The sequence below is a fragment of the Triturus cristatus genome, chromosome 7 (assembly GCF_964204655.1).
Source record: "Triturus cristatus chromosome 7, aTriCri1.1, whole genome shotgun sequence".
Classification (NCBI taxonomy): domain Eukaryota; kingdom Metazoa; phylum Chordata; class Amphibia; order Caudata; family Salamandridae; genus Triturus; species Triturus cristatus.
Window position 1 is genome coordinate 1,725,326,859 of NC_140590.1, and position 16,668 is coordinate 1,725,343,526.

A 16,668-nucleotide genomic window follows, 5' to 3' on the forward strand; every position below is an offset into this window, starting at 1 on the left:
TAGTAATTTTTACCCCTATACTATCCAACACTTACCCTACTGTTGCACCCCCTGGAGTTAGAATAGTAATTTTTACCCCTATACTATCCAACACTTACCCTACTGTTGCACCCCCTGGAGTTAGAATAGTCATTTTTACCCCTATACTATCCAACACTTACCCTACTGTTGCACCCCCTGGAGTTAGAATAGTAATTTTTACCCCTATACTATCCAACACTTACCCTACTGTTGCACCCCCTGGAGTTAGAATAGTAATTTTTACCCCTATACTATCCAACACTTACCCTACTGATGCACCCCCTGGAGTTAGAATAGCAATTTTTACCCCTATACTATCCAACACTTACCCCACTGTTGCACCCCCTGGAGTTAGAATAGTAATTTTTACCCCTATACTATCCAACACTTACCCTACTGTTGCACCCCCTGGAGTTAGAATAGTAATTTTTACCCCTATACTATCTAACACTTACCCTACTGTTGCACCCCCTGGAGTTAGAAAAGTAACTTTTACCCCTATACTATCTAATACTTACCTTAAATGCAATTTAATATTATGCGTTGTAATGGTATGCGTTGTAAAGGTAGTATGCGTTGTAATGGAAATGCGTTGTAAAGGTAGTTTTTAAAAATGCGTTGTAGTGTCATGCGTTGTAATGTCATGCATTGTAATGGATTATGCGTTGTAAAAAATGCGTTGTAAGTGCATGCGTTGTAAAAGTGTGCGTTGTAACATCATACATCCGGTAGAAAGGTTTCTAACTGCCTAAGTAAAGCATCAGGTGTGCACATAGCTCTCCTCTGCACAAGAACTCATGGAGAACCCCCCCTCTCCCAAATCCACACTCACATGTCAGATTCTCTGTGTTTACCTGAAGAGTGGGCAGAATGTTACAACATACCTTGATCTTCTACACCTCACTAGGCTTTCACTGACTGATACTACTCCTCCATGAAGCTCTTTGTGAACTTCTAGAGTTCAGGTGTGGGACTCTCTGCCACAGATGATATGGTCTCTGCTCTTACCTGTCTGCCCAGGCTTGTAGATGGGCTTATCTGTCTGCACAAAGATCAGGTTCTCTGAGGGCTGGAGTAGGACGGATCTCCTCCCGTGGAACTCCATGGTGTCTCCCTTCCCGTGGAGAGTGATGTAGGCTACCTGGGAAGTTTCTGTCTCAGGGACCTGTGACAATAAGAAATATCACTTGCTTAACTGTTTTTCTTAAACTCAAAGGTAAGTCAGGCAAATATTTATGTCCCTGTTTTACAGCAGCAAATGACAAAGCCCTGAACCCTTTCCATGCGTGGAAGCTCATCAGAGACAGATTATCTCAGACAAACTGTGGGAGGTGACCCTGGAGACTGACACATCATATGCATACGTTTGCAGACAAAGTTTGCCTCTAGAGTGCTTAGTGGTGTGAACAGTGTTCGAGAAGTGCAACACATTCTAGCATAGCACATTTCAAACGTGCTCATATAAAGTGTCAATTACTTAGATTAACAGAGTTATGAACAATTTGTGTGACAGACTGCTGCCCATTAGCAATAGGACTTAGGGTGCCAATGGTGTAGGCGGAGCCAACAAAACTAATGCCCAATGGAGCTGCTGGGAGACCCACTGTGGTGGACTATACAGAACTTCTTTGGTGCTGCTAGCTCAGGGTGTTTACGGACTTTCAGTAATGGTCAGTGCTGCATGAAGGACTGACCAGCCAGATGGCTGAAAGTGGGTGTCAACACTTCTGTTTCACAATTCACCTTCTAAGTGCAGACGGGGGACCCGTGGAGCAATGAGGCAGTTGTGTCTTTTGAGGAAAATTCTAACAGTGATAGCTTTGAGGGGATTGAAGTCTGCAATTGAGTTTATGGTTTTTCAGATTGAATGTCCATATAGAGTTAAGGCCTGATTACAAAGATAATTGTACATGAGAAAAGTTACTTACATGTACATTTAATACTCTATATAGGTTTAAATCTTGACTTTTATACTATTCTCCATTTCCAAGTGTAGATTTACATATCTCGACTCCCTGACAGAGTCGCCTACAAAATGCTTTACATATGTAAAGTTACTACTAATAACTTTTCATATGTATGTAGCGACATCTGCCACCATCGCAAGGAGCCCCCTTTGTTAAAGTATAGTATATTTACTATTAAAGCGTAAGTGTGGAGCTCTCATTCACAGTAGCCAAGGTCTCAGCACTGAAAATAGGAGAGGCGGCGATCTCTGCCCCGGGGTTATTGAGTTGCATTTTGTAGTACATGAGCAGTCCCAATGTCGTAAAATTTCACGCTCTACAAAATGCCGGGCCTGATTCACAAAAGTGATCTGAGACAAAATCCTAACTTTATGACTTTCGGTATTCACACAAGGCAATTTGGAGTAGTAAAGTTAGGATTTTGTCCCCTTAGATTTATGCTATTCCTATTTTGATTGTTTGGGTGTTTGACCTGCTATAGCCAAGAGACCTTTCTTTCTAGCTCAAGTGGTTAAAAAGTTAATTAAAGAAAACACCACAATGTGGCAATGGCACGCGCTTTATAAACGTTATCTCATGAGTTTTAGGTTTCTGTTTGCTCCATTCAGGTAATAAACAGGCACTAACGAGGTGCATCTTTGTCCAGACAATATTAATAGATGTTGAAATTCCAAAATGAAGTAATAATACACTGACAGATTGTGCTGCATTATGTTTCATAATTGGCCTTTTCTTGGCACATCATTTTGTCCACCATGCTAAAAAATCTGACCGTTCATTGCTACATCAACTCAGTGACTTTGGTTATCAAGGTTATTAAAAACCAAAGGAAATGATGGACGGAGTGTTGAACATTGCAAGCACTAACCCCCAGTCAACTGATCTGGGTTTAATCCATCACCGTTCTTTAGCCCACTCTGCCACCCCAGTTCAGACATGGCCATATGCAAATCAGTCTGACCCTGTGCCTCATGGGAACAGTCCAGCCCGAACTGCCAAGCCATGTCTTCCCTGGACCGGAAAAAAGCTTCCTAGGACCGGTCCTGGCATTTCAGCCGTCTTCAGCCAGGCTTGCTTGAGTCCAGTGGTTTTTGCTTTGTTCGCCATAAGTTGGCAGGGTATGCTCAGACGTGAGTCCCTTGCTCACTTTGCCACTGGATTCAAGCAGGCCTGGCTAAAGACGGCTGAAATCCCAGAATCCGGTCCTAGGAAGCTTGTTTCCGGTCCAGGGAAGACATGGCTTGGCAGTTCGGGCTGGACTGTTCCCATGAGGCACAGGGTCACACTGATTTGCATATGGCCATGTCTGAACTGGGGTGGCAGAGTGGGCTAAAGAACGGTGATGGATTAAACCCAGATCAGTTGACTGGGGGTGAGTGCTTGCAATGTTCAACACTCCGTCCATCATTTCCTTTGGTTTTATCAAGGTTATTAGACAGAAGGGATGGGAGTCCAGCACCTGTGCTTTATTCATCGAGACAACATATATCTACTGCAAGGATTGGGTGTACACTGAATGAAACAGTAGAGGTGGCTTTGGAGCAGGTGGGTGTTCCACAAGACTGAGGTAACAGATACTCCTACTTCTGAGACATGTCTAGAGGTGGGAATTCAAGCCAAAAGCCATGGATTAAGCTAAAAGGAGTGCACATAGAGATATTTTGGGTTTTTGCATCCAGTGTGAGGCACGGTGACATATTTAGAGAGGGGATGGCTTTCCTAAATGATATCCTTTATGGGACCCTGTTGGCTAACGGCCCAGAGATGATGAAAAGGAGGCTGGCAGAATGGAGAAGGATGAGAAGCAGTGGACCAGGAAGGGGGGACTGGGTCCACATGGTGAGGATTCTCTTTGATGGCTGGAATATCAGTGAACATGGTAGGATTGGTGTGGTAGGCGGGTGTAACATGTGGCAGTTGCTGCAGACTGAAGGACCTTCATCCAACATGAAGAGTCCTCATGAGGAGGCTGAAGGGACAGAAGAATCAGAGGACTGTGGATCAGGTGGGGGCAGGTGAGATATATCCCTGGAAAAATGTTTAGTTCAAAGTGATTGAGGGTGGCAACCCAGAGAGGATGGTCTAGGTAAGACGGTGGGGCCTGATGAGTGGATGGATGAACTAGTGTAACTCTCAGGCTTCTTTAGATAGGAGTGGTGGGGCCATGCTTGTCATTTGTGACATGTCATATAATGTAACATAGATCATTGTATGAGCACCTCTTTATGAAGGGTTTTTAATCCCAGATTCAAGGCCAAACCAGGGGGTGAAGGCTTATGGATTGTAAAGGACAAACCCAACTTTTGTTCTCCACTCTAGTCTACCACAAGGGGTTCCCACATGCCCCGCTGGCTCACACGTACCTTCAGATCCCAGCAGTGCTCGAAGTCCTTCTCCGCCACAAAGTCATGAACAAGGCTGACGTTCTGCACCGGCTGCTCCAGAGTGATGCTCAGCGTGAGCATCTCGTTCAGGTGTGTGAGGACCACACACGCCTTCTCTGTGTGCGTTCCATGGAGCACAGTGGGAACCAGGAGCATGTAATGCCTGAAGGCGATGCCAGGGAGGCAACATTAAAATGATCATCAATAATATTATTATAGTAAGTGTTAACCTTATTATGTTAGCATTAATATTAGGAGTAGCAGTATCTTGCAATTACAAATAATATTTGCACAATAATGCACTACACCTATTACTATTCTTTGTTAGCTTTTATTTCATATGTGCTTCATATAGATGCAAATTAGTGTGTGTATGTTTTCCTCTAGAATAACATATATGAGAACCATAACTACGTTTGCCAAGTTAACTGAATTTGTTAATCAATTATTGCTATGAGCTGCAGGTCATGAGTCTGAAACCTGCCAAGGCCTTCTATGCCTGTTACCTCTCCATGGTAAATAAACTGAGTCAGTGGTGAAACGAAACTTGAGCCCCCCCTGCAAAGTGCATGAAGGCTCCCCCATAGCCCAACACCAACCACTTTGGTCCCACACCCAGTCAGTTTACTGTGCTGAGGGGGCACCTGGAGCTCAGGGCCCCCACCCGACACTGGGGGACTGTGGGGGCTAATAATATGCCACTAAACTGATTTCCCTCAAATTGGCTAATAGTAACATTAGTAATTTTACAGCACTTAGAACAAATATTGGGATCAAAATGTTAGCTGAGGCAAAAACTGATAGGTTGGCAAAGCCTTATTGTTGGACTACACTCCATCCTACTGGGGTGCTCTTACGTTTCAGTGGATATTAACTCCAGGGCCTCCAGGCCAGCCTTGTTTGTGTGCGATACTCTGTGCCCTGGTGTGGGATATACCATATATTATGTGCTAAAGGACAAGTAGGTGAATTTGTGTCTCACACCTTCCTATCCTCTAACGTTATGGGAGCCAGCGAGTCCAGTGGCCAAGTGCCTCCATTTACCCTGGAAATGTGTCCAACCACCGGTCTTTGAATTTGGAAATAACAATTTCTTCTAAAAGTCATTTTAGTCAAATCAGTCAATAAGCTATTTTGGTCTTGCCTGGTACCTGAATCCACAAACCAGTGTGCATTCTCACAGTAACTGACTTCCTGTGGACTAAGCGTGATCCAAGCTATCTGTGAACACTTGACCTTTGAGAAGAAGTGAATAAAGGAAGCTTCAACTTAGTTCATAATCTATAAAATAGTAAGTGCCAGTGTCCAAAATTTTCATCAAAGGCCTGTAGTTCGACCTGACGAATGTAGGGATCACCGCATACCACTGATGTGTAGTTAGGATTCCACCTAATGCCTCTTTTTACCCCCCACTGTACACATTTTATTTTGCTCATTCTGGTTCCTTTCAACCTTGCTTTCACCCTTTCTCAGTGTTTGTCTGTCTGATGAGGAAAAGTAAGTATGGTCCCCAAAATCGAGTACTGGTATGCCTTACCTGCAACCACCAGCACAAATTAGGCACTTCTGCAATTAATATAAGTATTAGTGTTCTTTAATGGGATATTAAGCATCAGTGTAAATCTAACCTAATTCATTTTATAAAGCCAAATTTGCATTCAAGTTTTGAATACCTACACCAACCCATTGGTTGACCCCCTACCGTCTGCAGTTCTCAAGCCTGGACAAGACCTAGACCATTAGCATTCTCTGCCAGGTAGCATGGCACTTTCACTATATAATTTATTTCACCTTCCATTGTGCAGGAAATATCAATATATACCTGATAGAAATTGAGTCTATAGTTGTCAGAGGTATGAACCCTGTTCAAGTCGGGACACCAATCCTAGTCAGGGTAAATAACAAAACACCCTAAATTATCCTGTGCTCAGCCTCCCGTAGCTTGGCACAGAGCAGTCAGGCTTAACCCAAGAGGCAATGTGTAAAGTATTTGTGCAACACTTAAACCAGTAACACAGTGAAAACACCACAAAAAGACTCCACACCAGGTTTGAAAAATAGATTATTATTTTATAAATAAAACAAGACGAAAACAATCGAACGCCATCCAGTAGAAATTGAGGTATGAATTTTTAAAAATCAAATGCAAGTATAGCGCATAGAAGCAAATAGCACTCAAAGAGTAAGTTGGGTGCGCTGGACCGGAACAAAGTCAAGAGTTCAGGCTACCTGCGATGCGGTGCAGGACCCACGCAGGGCCCGCTGACCAAAAGTACCTTAATCCTTGTAGCAGCACGAAATGCATCGGTGATCCCCACGCAGTTGAGGTGTTGCACCAAATTTCTCCACACAACTGCGACGATGTGACAGGTCCATGAGCGAAGCAACGGTTGCAAAGTGCGGTGGTTCCGAATGTAATGCATTGGGTTTCTCCATGAGTAGAGGCGGTGAGGCGGTTCCAGGTGCGATGCACCAATCTGCTTCCTGTTATACGTGACAATGCATCAATTCTGCTATCTGGAACAAATCCTTAGGTCCCCTTCCAAGGAATCAGGACAGGGCGGCACCACTTGTCAGGACAGACTCACAAGCAGATGAGCCCAAGGGTTGAAATCATAGAGGTCGAAGCCTGTTGTGTCCCTGAGACTAAGGCAGGAGGAGGCAAGCCAGCAATCCCTTGAAGTCACACTGGGTTCTAGTGATGCAGATCCAGTCCTAGTCATCCAGTCAGGGGAACAGTAGGCAGCAGGGCAGCTCAGCAAGGCAAGAGCAGAGCAGTTCTTATTCCCAGCACAGTACTCATAGGTCCAGAAGTGTACTCAGTTGGTTGTGTCATAGGTCCAGTACTTATACCCAGTACTGTCTTGAAGTGAGGGAGACTTTAAAGATAAGCTTTGAAGTGTGTCAGGTCCCTCCCCTTCCTGCCCTGGCTCCAGACTCACTACCGGGGGTATGCAGCTCTTTGTGTGGGAACAGGCACAGTCCTTTCAGGTGCAAGTGTCAGGTCCTCCCTCCCATCCAGCCCAGGAAGACCCATCAACCAGGTGAAGGGCCATCAAGCACACTTAAGCTCTCTATGTGGGTGCCAGTCTAGAGGGAATACACAAAGTCCAGCTGTCACCCATGCCAGATGTGTAATGGAAATAGGCAGATGGTTTAAGTAAGGAAAATGCCCGCTTTCTAAAAGTGGCATTTTTAGACTTGCAACTTAAAATCCAACTTCACCACAAGTTGTGATTTTAATTTGTGAGACCAGGGACACCAAACCCGGAATATCTATCTTGTCTCACTTGGAAATTGCACTTATAAAATGTAATCAGGTAATGTCAATGTTAACCAATGGGTGAGATAGGCCTGGAGTAGTGAAAAACTAAATTGGGAGATTTTCACTACCAAGACATGTAATGTTAAAAAGCAGATGTCCTGCTTTTTAAATACACTGCACTTTGCCCTGTGGGTTATACAGGGCCTACCTCAGGGATAACATATACATATAAAGAGGAAAGGTTTAGGGCTGGCAAAAAGGTTTCCTTGCCAGGTTGACATGGCAGTGTGAAACTGCATACACAGGTTCTGTAGTGGTAAGCCTGAGACATGGTTAAGGGGCTACTTATTTGGGTGGCACGATCACTGCTGCAGGCCCACCAGTAGCATTTAATTTACTGGCTCCAGGCACATGTAGTGCGCTTTACTAGAGACTTATAAGTAAATTAAATATGCAATGAGCCAATGTTACCATGTTTTAGGGAGAGAGCACATGCCCTTTAGCACTGGATAGCAGTGGTACGGTGCTCAAAGGCTTTAAGCCAGCAAAACCAAGATCAGAAAATTGGAGGAGGTAGGTGAAACGTTGGGAAGAAAACCCCCCTAATGATGCCAGGTCGAACAATACCTCAAACTCATTGGATTCAATTCACAAAATCGTTTGCAGGCATATGGGCCACTTAAACAGGCAACCGGCTCAATTAGCAAGTACAAGATACTCACATAAGTAATTTTAAATCCATGTGAAATTTGGGAACATTCATAAATTCGAGACCTTGTTTTTTATTTCCAACTTTTTTCAGATTCATTCCCACCATGGAAATGATAAATAGATGTCTGCAAGGGATGGGAGGAAATCTATTACCATGTTGGGGCAGGAGGGAGGGGGAAAAGGAAATGGAACAACCCAAAACTGATTGGGGTAGTGCGGAAGGGGTTTCTGATCTGTCATGGAGTAAATTATTTTCCCCTTGGATAAAAAAGTATCTTTGCACAAATCTGCATATTTCCTCCCGCTCAGTAATACACAATGTAGTAAACTAGCACGATTTGCTGATGTACATTTAAAAACAATTGTGAATTTCCCAAAATCATAATTCTGATTCTTGCGAGCAGTGGCATCTTTGATAGTTATCTTTAGAGTGGGGTCACACAAGGGGCGAGTGATACAGAGATAAAACTGGTGGGTCCACCTTCAGCGGACCATCATGAAGATCTTGCGTGCATGCCATGTAGATCAGTGTGAATTGTAGTTGATAGTATTGCATAACTCAATAATACTCCTCCTTTCAACCTCAAAAGGATATATGTGTTAGTTTAATGTATGAGGAGGACATCGAGATGAACTTCCCAAGCCTTCCCCCATCCTTCTCTTGTGCCTTCTCCACCCCCCTTCTTTCTAATGTAATCCTCCTGGTCTTGGGTGTCCATCTGTGGATTCCAACTTGCAAGTGTATATTGTGGGTTGTGGTGCCATATAGTCAAATACACAATTAAATAAATAAAGTTTTCTTATTAGAGGCAGTGACGAAGAGTATTATCGTTTCTTTTGAGTACAGTCTGAAACATGAACACTAGACAATGCTTATACTTCTACTCTACCACTGTGACATCACTAGGAAGGAATCCAACTTTTCGGCTGCCTTGAGGGCCAACAACCCAGCCCTTTTCTACTGGAGAAGCCATTTAGGAGTCTAAGAATGAAGACATGTGGACCAAAAATAGCTCCTCGTAGGTGGCCTACATCGAAAGCCTAATATGGATTTGGGTGAATGAAGTACTTCAGGAGACTTGTGAGTGACCCCGCAGCAGCCCAATCAGCTTGTCAACAAATGTCCTTACTGGGTAGTTTGTTCATTTAGCCGGAATCACTTTCTGCGAAGCCCAATGCCACACTATGTCCCTAATGCCCCCTGGTCCCCAAAAACTTAGCCTCACCTCCCACTCCCCCTCACTACTACCGCCCCACAGTCCATAACCACCCGCCTGTGTTTGGACTACGACTAGAATTCCAGCAGGACTTCGTCCTGAGGGGAGTGCAAAGAGTCCTCTGCTCTCATGCAAAATCCATGTCCTCCACACACAGCCAAACCAAATGTTGCTTCACAGTGGCCTTGGCAAAACCTGCGGTCAGGTGGGCTTAGGCAGGCGGTCCGGTGTGGGCAGGTGATGTGAGATAGGAGAAGAAGGCCAGACTGGGAGAGGCTGAAGAGAGGTCTCCCATGTGTACTGTCATGGAGGGGCAATGAGGCACGGTGCTTTTAAAAAGACAGAGGCAATCTCAGATTTGTTTTCTTCTTAAAACACATGGGAATTAATTAGAGGACGGCGGAGTGGGCATTCCTAATAGAACGGTTACTTCGCAGCTTTACCAAACGCACAGTGCTGCCCTCCCAGTCTACCATACTGGGTGAAACCTTGACCTAACAGTCAATCCACCACAGGACCACCACATCACAAAGGCAGTTTCTTGCCATATATATGGTGAGGTAATCAACATGCATTTATTTAATTGACTTGCAAGATGTGGCAATCTGGGTTAGAGAAATCATAAAATGGAACACATGAGCAGCATGAAAACTCCCAGTGTGTCAAGAGTCTCAAACACAAAGCATTCCCATTGGACAGCACCTGATGGACTAAATAGGTAAATAATGCATAGCGGCGCCCGTACACAGTGGCATCAGATGGCGAGTACGAACCACTGTGAGTCTCAAAACAGTCGAATGGAGAGAAAATATTTGGTGCATATTTATGACTTTATAGTTTTTCACTGCTGGACTTGACACTTTTTACAGGGTCATCCCTGAACTTTTTTGCCTTCCTCCTGTATTTTTTCTGACCTATTGTTGGCTGTTTTATGACTCAGGGCACTTTACCACTGCTGATCAGTGCTAAAGTGCATATGCTCTCCCTATTATAAATTGATGTATGGATTAGTGATTCCATGATTGGCTGGTTTGGTTTACTTGTCAGACCCTTGTACAGAGCACCAGGAGTGCCCAGGGCTTGTAAATCCAAATGCTGCTGGTGGGCTTGCCGCACTGGTTGTGCCACCCTCAGAAGCAGCCAGTAAAAGTGTGTCGAAGGCTTGCCATTGCAGAGGCTGTGTGCAGTCTGGTACTGCCATGCTGACTGGGCAAGTGCACCCACTTGCCAGACCCTAAACCTTCCCTTTTCTTCATATCAGACACCCCTATGGTAGGCCCAAGGGCAGGGTGCATTGTAAGTATAAGGTAGGACATGCCCTGGTGTGTGTGGCATGTTCTAATAGTGAATTACAGCCATTTTCGTGTTTCACTATTGCAAGGCTAACTGTTCTCCATAGGCCAGAATGGGCAGTTTGATTATTACATCTTATAATCCTAACTGACTCAGGGAACATGGTAGAAATTTTAGTTTAGTATGCCTGAACTCAGAATGTTAAAATACATCTTTCGGTGAAATTGGTTTTAACATTCTGTGTTTGAAAATACCACTTTTAGAAAGTAGGTCTTTTCTTGTCTAACCATCCAAAATCTGCCTCTGCTAGGCTGTGTATTCCTTGTCTGGAGTTTGAGTGACAGGGGCTGGGGAATTCCAGGGGGCTAGGGAATTCCCGGAGACAGGGTGAGTCAGCAAAGGGCTCAATAGAGAGATCTCCATGTAGATCGGTTGGAGGAGTTGCACCTGGGAACTGAATAGGGCTGTGCTTTCCTTCCACAATGTTGGCTCCACCTCCTGTGGTGCGTCTGATGTCTCTGCCCTGCACTGTGAAAGGAAAGAAGAAGTCATGTCAACAAAGTGCTCCAGGACTGACCAGAACTGGTTTAGACTAGGCAAAGGACTCTCTGCCTTCAGAGAACAAAGAGAAACTGGGTATAAAAAGGGGACCCAGACGCCAGAACTTTAGATCACTTTGGGAAACAAGAAGAAACCTTTCCTGAGGAGTAGAACCAGAGAGACTGAGGAGAGACTATCCCTAAGCTTGAGGGATTGGCCTGCAATGGTTGCCTAACTGCCAAAGAGAGGAGAAAAGGAACTTTGTATACTTTATTCAACTTGTGGAGGATCTCCAAGGGCTTGAGAAAAGAGCTTGCCCCTGCTGAAGTCTCAGGGACAACAGACTTCACCCACCAGCCCCCCAAGAGTTCTGTGGAAGTGCCTGCTGTTTTTCGAGGCTTTCTGAGGGACTGCGTGTTGTAAGGAGCTGGAAGCGTGACTCACGAGCAAGAAGCATGTCGCCGAACTGCCACTGCCGCTTCACAACATGAAGCGCCTGGCATCGCCGGAGAAGAGGATCGACGTCACAGCAGACGCCGCCGCATCACCGGGAAGCGTGACGCAGAAGAATCGTTGAGTCATCGCAGGTCCACCGAAGTGTCTCGCTTTGCCAGGAGAGAGGATCGATATCGCAGCAGACACCACCACATCACTGGGAAGCGTGTCGCAGAGCCTGCCGTGGCTCATCGCCGGAGAAGAGGATCGACGTCACATCAGATGCCGACGCATCCCCGGGAAGCGTGTCGCAGGGCCTGTCGCGGCTCATCGCTGGAGAAGAGGATCGAAGTTGCAGCAGACGCCGCCGGATCACCGGGAAGAGTGTCACAGGGCCTGTCGCGGCTCGCATCGTTGTGGAAGCAACTCGCATCACCAGGGGAGAGGACCGACGTTGCAGCAGACGCCGCCGCATCACTGGGAAGCATGTCGCAGGACCTGTCGCGGCTCGCATCGTGAGGAAACATCTCGGATCACTGGAGAAGAGGATCGATGTCGCATCAGGCGCCGCCGCATCACCGGAAAGCGTGTTGCATCAAGAAGAAAGCGCCATCTTTTTTTCTTTGCACCGGATCTTCAACGCATCATCGTCCTTGCAACACTTTTGTTGCCCTGCGTGTCGCATCTTAAGGTACATTGAACTCTGAGTGTCGCATTTACCATCCTAAGAGAACTAAGCTAAATTCTACCATTTTAAAGTAACAGTGTTGTGGATTTGTGTTGGTTGTGGTCTTGTGATAAGTCTATATAAAGAATACTTATTTTTTATATAAAACTGGTGTGGTGTCTATCTGTAGTGTTGTCACTTGATTACTGTATGTGTTCACAAATGCTTTACACACTGCCTCTGAGAAAAGCCTGTCTGCTCGTGCCAGGCTACCAAGGGGGTGAGCAGGGGTTATTTTAGGAGTGTACCCCTTCACCCTAACTAGACGCAAGGGCCCCTATTTGTCACAGGTACCTACCTATGCCAACTAGAGACCCCCAAATCTAGCATTCACAATTCGTATGTAAATCCTTTGCCACACAGAAAGCAAGTCCCTTACAATGCACATAACAAACTGGATGACTCCAGGGGCCATATCATTTATATGTGGCATTTCCCTTGTCTGCGCTGGGCACAGATTTTAAAAGATGCGCCTGGCACAAGCAAGGAATATGAGTGGTATTAGGATAAACATGCTGCCCCCAGGGTAGCCGCAAACTTGCCCTTCCTTGGGGGCAGCGCATTCATGTGAAAAATTGGAGTGGATGCTTTGAAGCCGTTCCATGTTTCACAGCGCAGGTGGCAAACCACCTACACTTTTAAGGGGGATTAGAGATCCCCTTGCAGGCGGGTGCAGTGGGTGACTGCACCCGCCTGCAAGGGGATATCTGGGGGGCCCATGGCGTCTCTTCCCCTCACAGAGTGCTCCCGTCAGGGGGCGCACTGACAGTGTGCCACCTTTTAGGTGACACATTGTGCCTCGTGACAGCTTCTTTGCCTCTCCAATACAGCACAGAAGCAAAGGGATTCCCTTATTTGCATGCAGCCACCACCCCAAGCAAATGAGGGAATGCCCTCTGATGACAGCGCTGGTGCTTTATTTGCACCAGCGCTATTACAGAATGGGATGCACAAGCGTCTGCGGTCCCTTCTGTAATACCAATTCTGCTGGGGCGGGCAAAGCAGGTGCAAATGCCTGTTGCACCCCGGAGGCATTTCTGTAATATGACCCCTGTTGTGTGTGAATTAGGGGTGGGCCTAACTCCGCTGAATCTCACTAAGGGGCATATTATCAAGCACGCCGTTAAAATTATCGCGCTTTAGTGGCAGAAAACTGCTGCTAAAGCGGCGATAATGGGTTTGATAATATGTCGCAGAGAATTCCAATAGAAGCCCATGTTGACACCAGAACATGGGCTTCTATGGGAATTCTCAAGGGCATATTATCAAGCCCATTATCGCCGCTTTAGCGGCAGTTTATTTGCCGCTAAAGCGCCGATAATTTTAACGCTGTTTCTGGATAATATGCCCCTAAGTTTTAATGTAACTCTGAGAAATTGCATAGGGTAAAACTATGCGAGTTACGCCCATCCCCTAGTCAAGACCATTGTTACTTTGTTCTGCAAGAGCAGATCCATCAAGCATGGCACCAACTGAGCAGAGGACGCCTTCCATGGAACTGCAGGGTCCTCAGCACTGAATGCACAGTTATCTCCACAGGATAGTCAGGGATCTATAAACCTGGAGGGCAGTGTCCTCCAGTGCAGCAGAGGTCACAGCCTCCACTGACCTGGCAGGATGCCCGGCGATGTCCTCATCAGTTGTGGGATAAGTACGTGATGCTGTTTTCTTCACTAAACCTTGAATATGTGATGCTGTGTTTTTCTTTTATGAACTGCATGTGTGTAGTGTTGTGTGCCTAACTATTCCCAGTGCATACATAATGCAGTGTGACACACCTCATCTCCAGTAAATGTCTGTTACAAGGATCCACACTATCTCTCACTTGTGAATATGTAAAGCTGTGTGACAAAGATGATCACCTGTACATGGTGGAGATTAGAGGGCCCTTTTGGACGCTGGATGCCTTTTACCCAAGATGGTGACTTTATGTGGGGAGGGCTGATCTTGTTTGACATACCAGCCTACACATCCTCCTTCCTAGATCCTTCATTGAAGCCTGGTGGTTGGAGGAGACCACATACCCATTCCTTTGGATAGAGCAGCAACCACTCATTCATAAGCTATGCCTTGTCTCTGAGTCAAGCCTCCTGGGTTGCAAACTACAAAACGCCTAGATCACGAATCAGCCCGTCTTCAAATTCACAATACAGATTGTAGTTCCGTTGTCTGGAGGAGCCTGTCCTCATCCTTGAACAACTGAAACCATTGTGTAGCCCACACAGATCCAGAGATATTTTGACAGAGCTAAAAATATGTGTTCTATGTGAGATAGCTGGAGCATGAGCTACGTGTGGTACAGCTCAGTACACAGGCTCTATGTGACATAGCTCAGAGCATGGGCTCTATGTGACATAGCTCAGAGCATGGGTTCTATGTGACACAGCTCACTGCACGGGCTCTATATGGCACAGCTCACTGGATGGACTTTATGTGGCACAGCTTAGTGCACGGGCTCTATGGGACACCACTCAGTGCATGGGTTCTATTTGACACAGCTCAGTGCATCAGCTCTATGCAAGATAGCTGGAGCATTACATCTTTCTGACACAGAATAGTGTACGGGCTCTATGTGACACAGCTTAGTGTATGGGCTCTATGTGACACAGCTCAGTGTATGGGCTCTATGTGACACAGCTCAGTTCACGGGCTCTATGAGCCACCACTCAGTGCATAGGTTCTATGTGACACAGCTCAGTGTATGGGATCTATGTGACACAGCTCAATGCATGAACTCTATGTGAGATAGCTGGAGCATGAACTCTATGTGACATAGCTCAGTGCACGGGCTCTATGGGCCACCACTCAGTTCATGGGTTCTATGTGATACAGCTCAGTTCATTGATCCTATGTGGCACAGCTCACTGTGCGGCCTCTATGTGACACAGCTCAGTGAACAGGCTCTATGTGACACATCTCAGAGCATGAGCTCTATGTGACACAGCTCAGTGAATGCGCTCTATCTGGCACAGCTCAGTGCACGGGATATATGTGACACAGCTCAGTGCACAAGCTCTATGTGACACAGCTCAGTGCATGGGCTTTATGGGACACAGCTCACTGCACTGGCTCTTTGTGACACAGCTCAGTGCACAGGGTCTATGTGACATTCAGAGCATGCGCTCTATGTGACACAGCTCAGAACAGGAGCTCTATGTGAGATAGCTCATTTCCCGGGCTCTATGTAACACAGATCACTGCAAGGGCTCTTTGTGAATCAGCTCAGTGCACAGGCTCTATGTGACACGCAAATCATGAACTCTATGTGAGGTAGCTGCAGCATGAGCTTTATGTGACCCAGCTCAGAGCTTGGGCTCTTTGTGAATCAGCTCAATATACGTGCTCTATGTGACACAGCTCAGTGCATGGGCTCTTTGTGACACAGCTCAGTTTATGGGCTCTATGGGACACAGCTCAGTTTATGGCCTCTATGTGACACAGCTCAGTGCACGGGCTCTTTGTGACACAGCTCAGTGCATGGGCTCTTTGTGACACAGCTCAGTGTATGGGCTCTATGGGACACAGCTCAGTTTATGGCCTCTATGGGACACAGCTCAGTGCACGGGCTCTATGTGACACAGTTCAGTGCATGGGCTCCATGTGACACAGCTCAGTGTACAGGCTCTATGTGACTCAGCTCAGTGCATGAACTCTATGTGACACCGCTCAGTGCATGGGCTCTTTGTGACACAGCTCAGTTCAAGGGCTCTATGTGACACAGCTCAGTTCAAGGGCTCTATGTGACACAGCTCAGTGCACGGGCTCTATGTGGCACAGCTCATAGCATGAGCTCTAGGTGAGGTAGCTGCAGCATGAGCTCTATGGGACACCATTCAGTGCATGGGATCTATGTGACACAGCTCAACGCATGAGCTTTATCCCATCTCAGTCTACGGGCTCTATGTGGCACAGCTCAGTGCATGAGCTTTATGTGACCCAGCTCAGTGTACGGGCTCTATGTGACAGAGCTCAATGCACGAGCTCTATGTGAACCAGCTCAGTGCAAGGGCTATACGTGACACAGCTCAGTGCAAGGGCTATATGTGACACAGCTCAGTGTAGCTCAGTGCACTGGATCTATGTGACACAGCTCAGTGTACGGCTCTAA

At 46.2% G+C, this 16,668-nt stretch overlaps 1 protein-coding gene across 1 annotated transcript in view; it reads right to left on the bottom strand.

The window, feature by feature from the left end:
- Positions 1–16,668, bottom strand: part of LOC146812902 (alpha-2-macroglobulin-like) — a 237,564-nt gene that overhangs the window by 213,925 nt on the left and 6,971 nt on the right. The window contains exons 2-3 of the mRNA XM_085619972.1: positions 4,352–4,535; positions 1,030–1,186 (exon numbers count right to left, since the gene is read on the bottom strand). Of these exons, the coding sequence (XP_085476098.1) occupies positions 1,030–1,186; positions 4,352–4,535 (341 nt within the window). The remainder of the gene's footprint in view (positions 1–1,029; positions 1,187–4,351; positions 4,536–16,668) is intronic.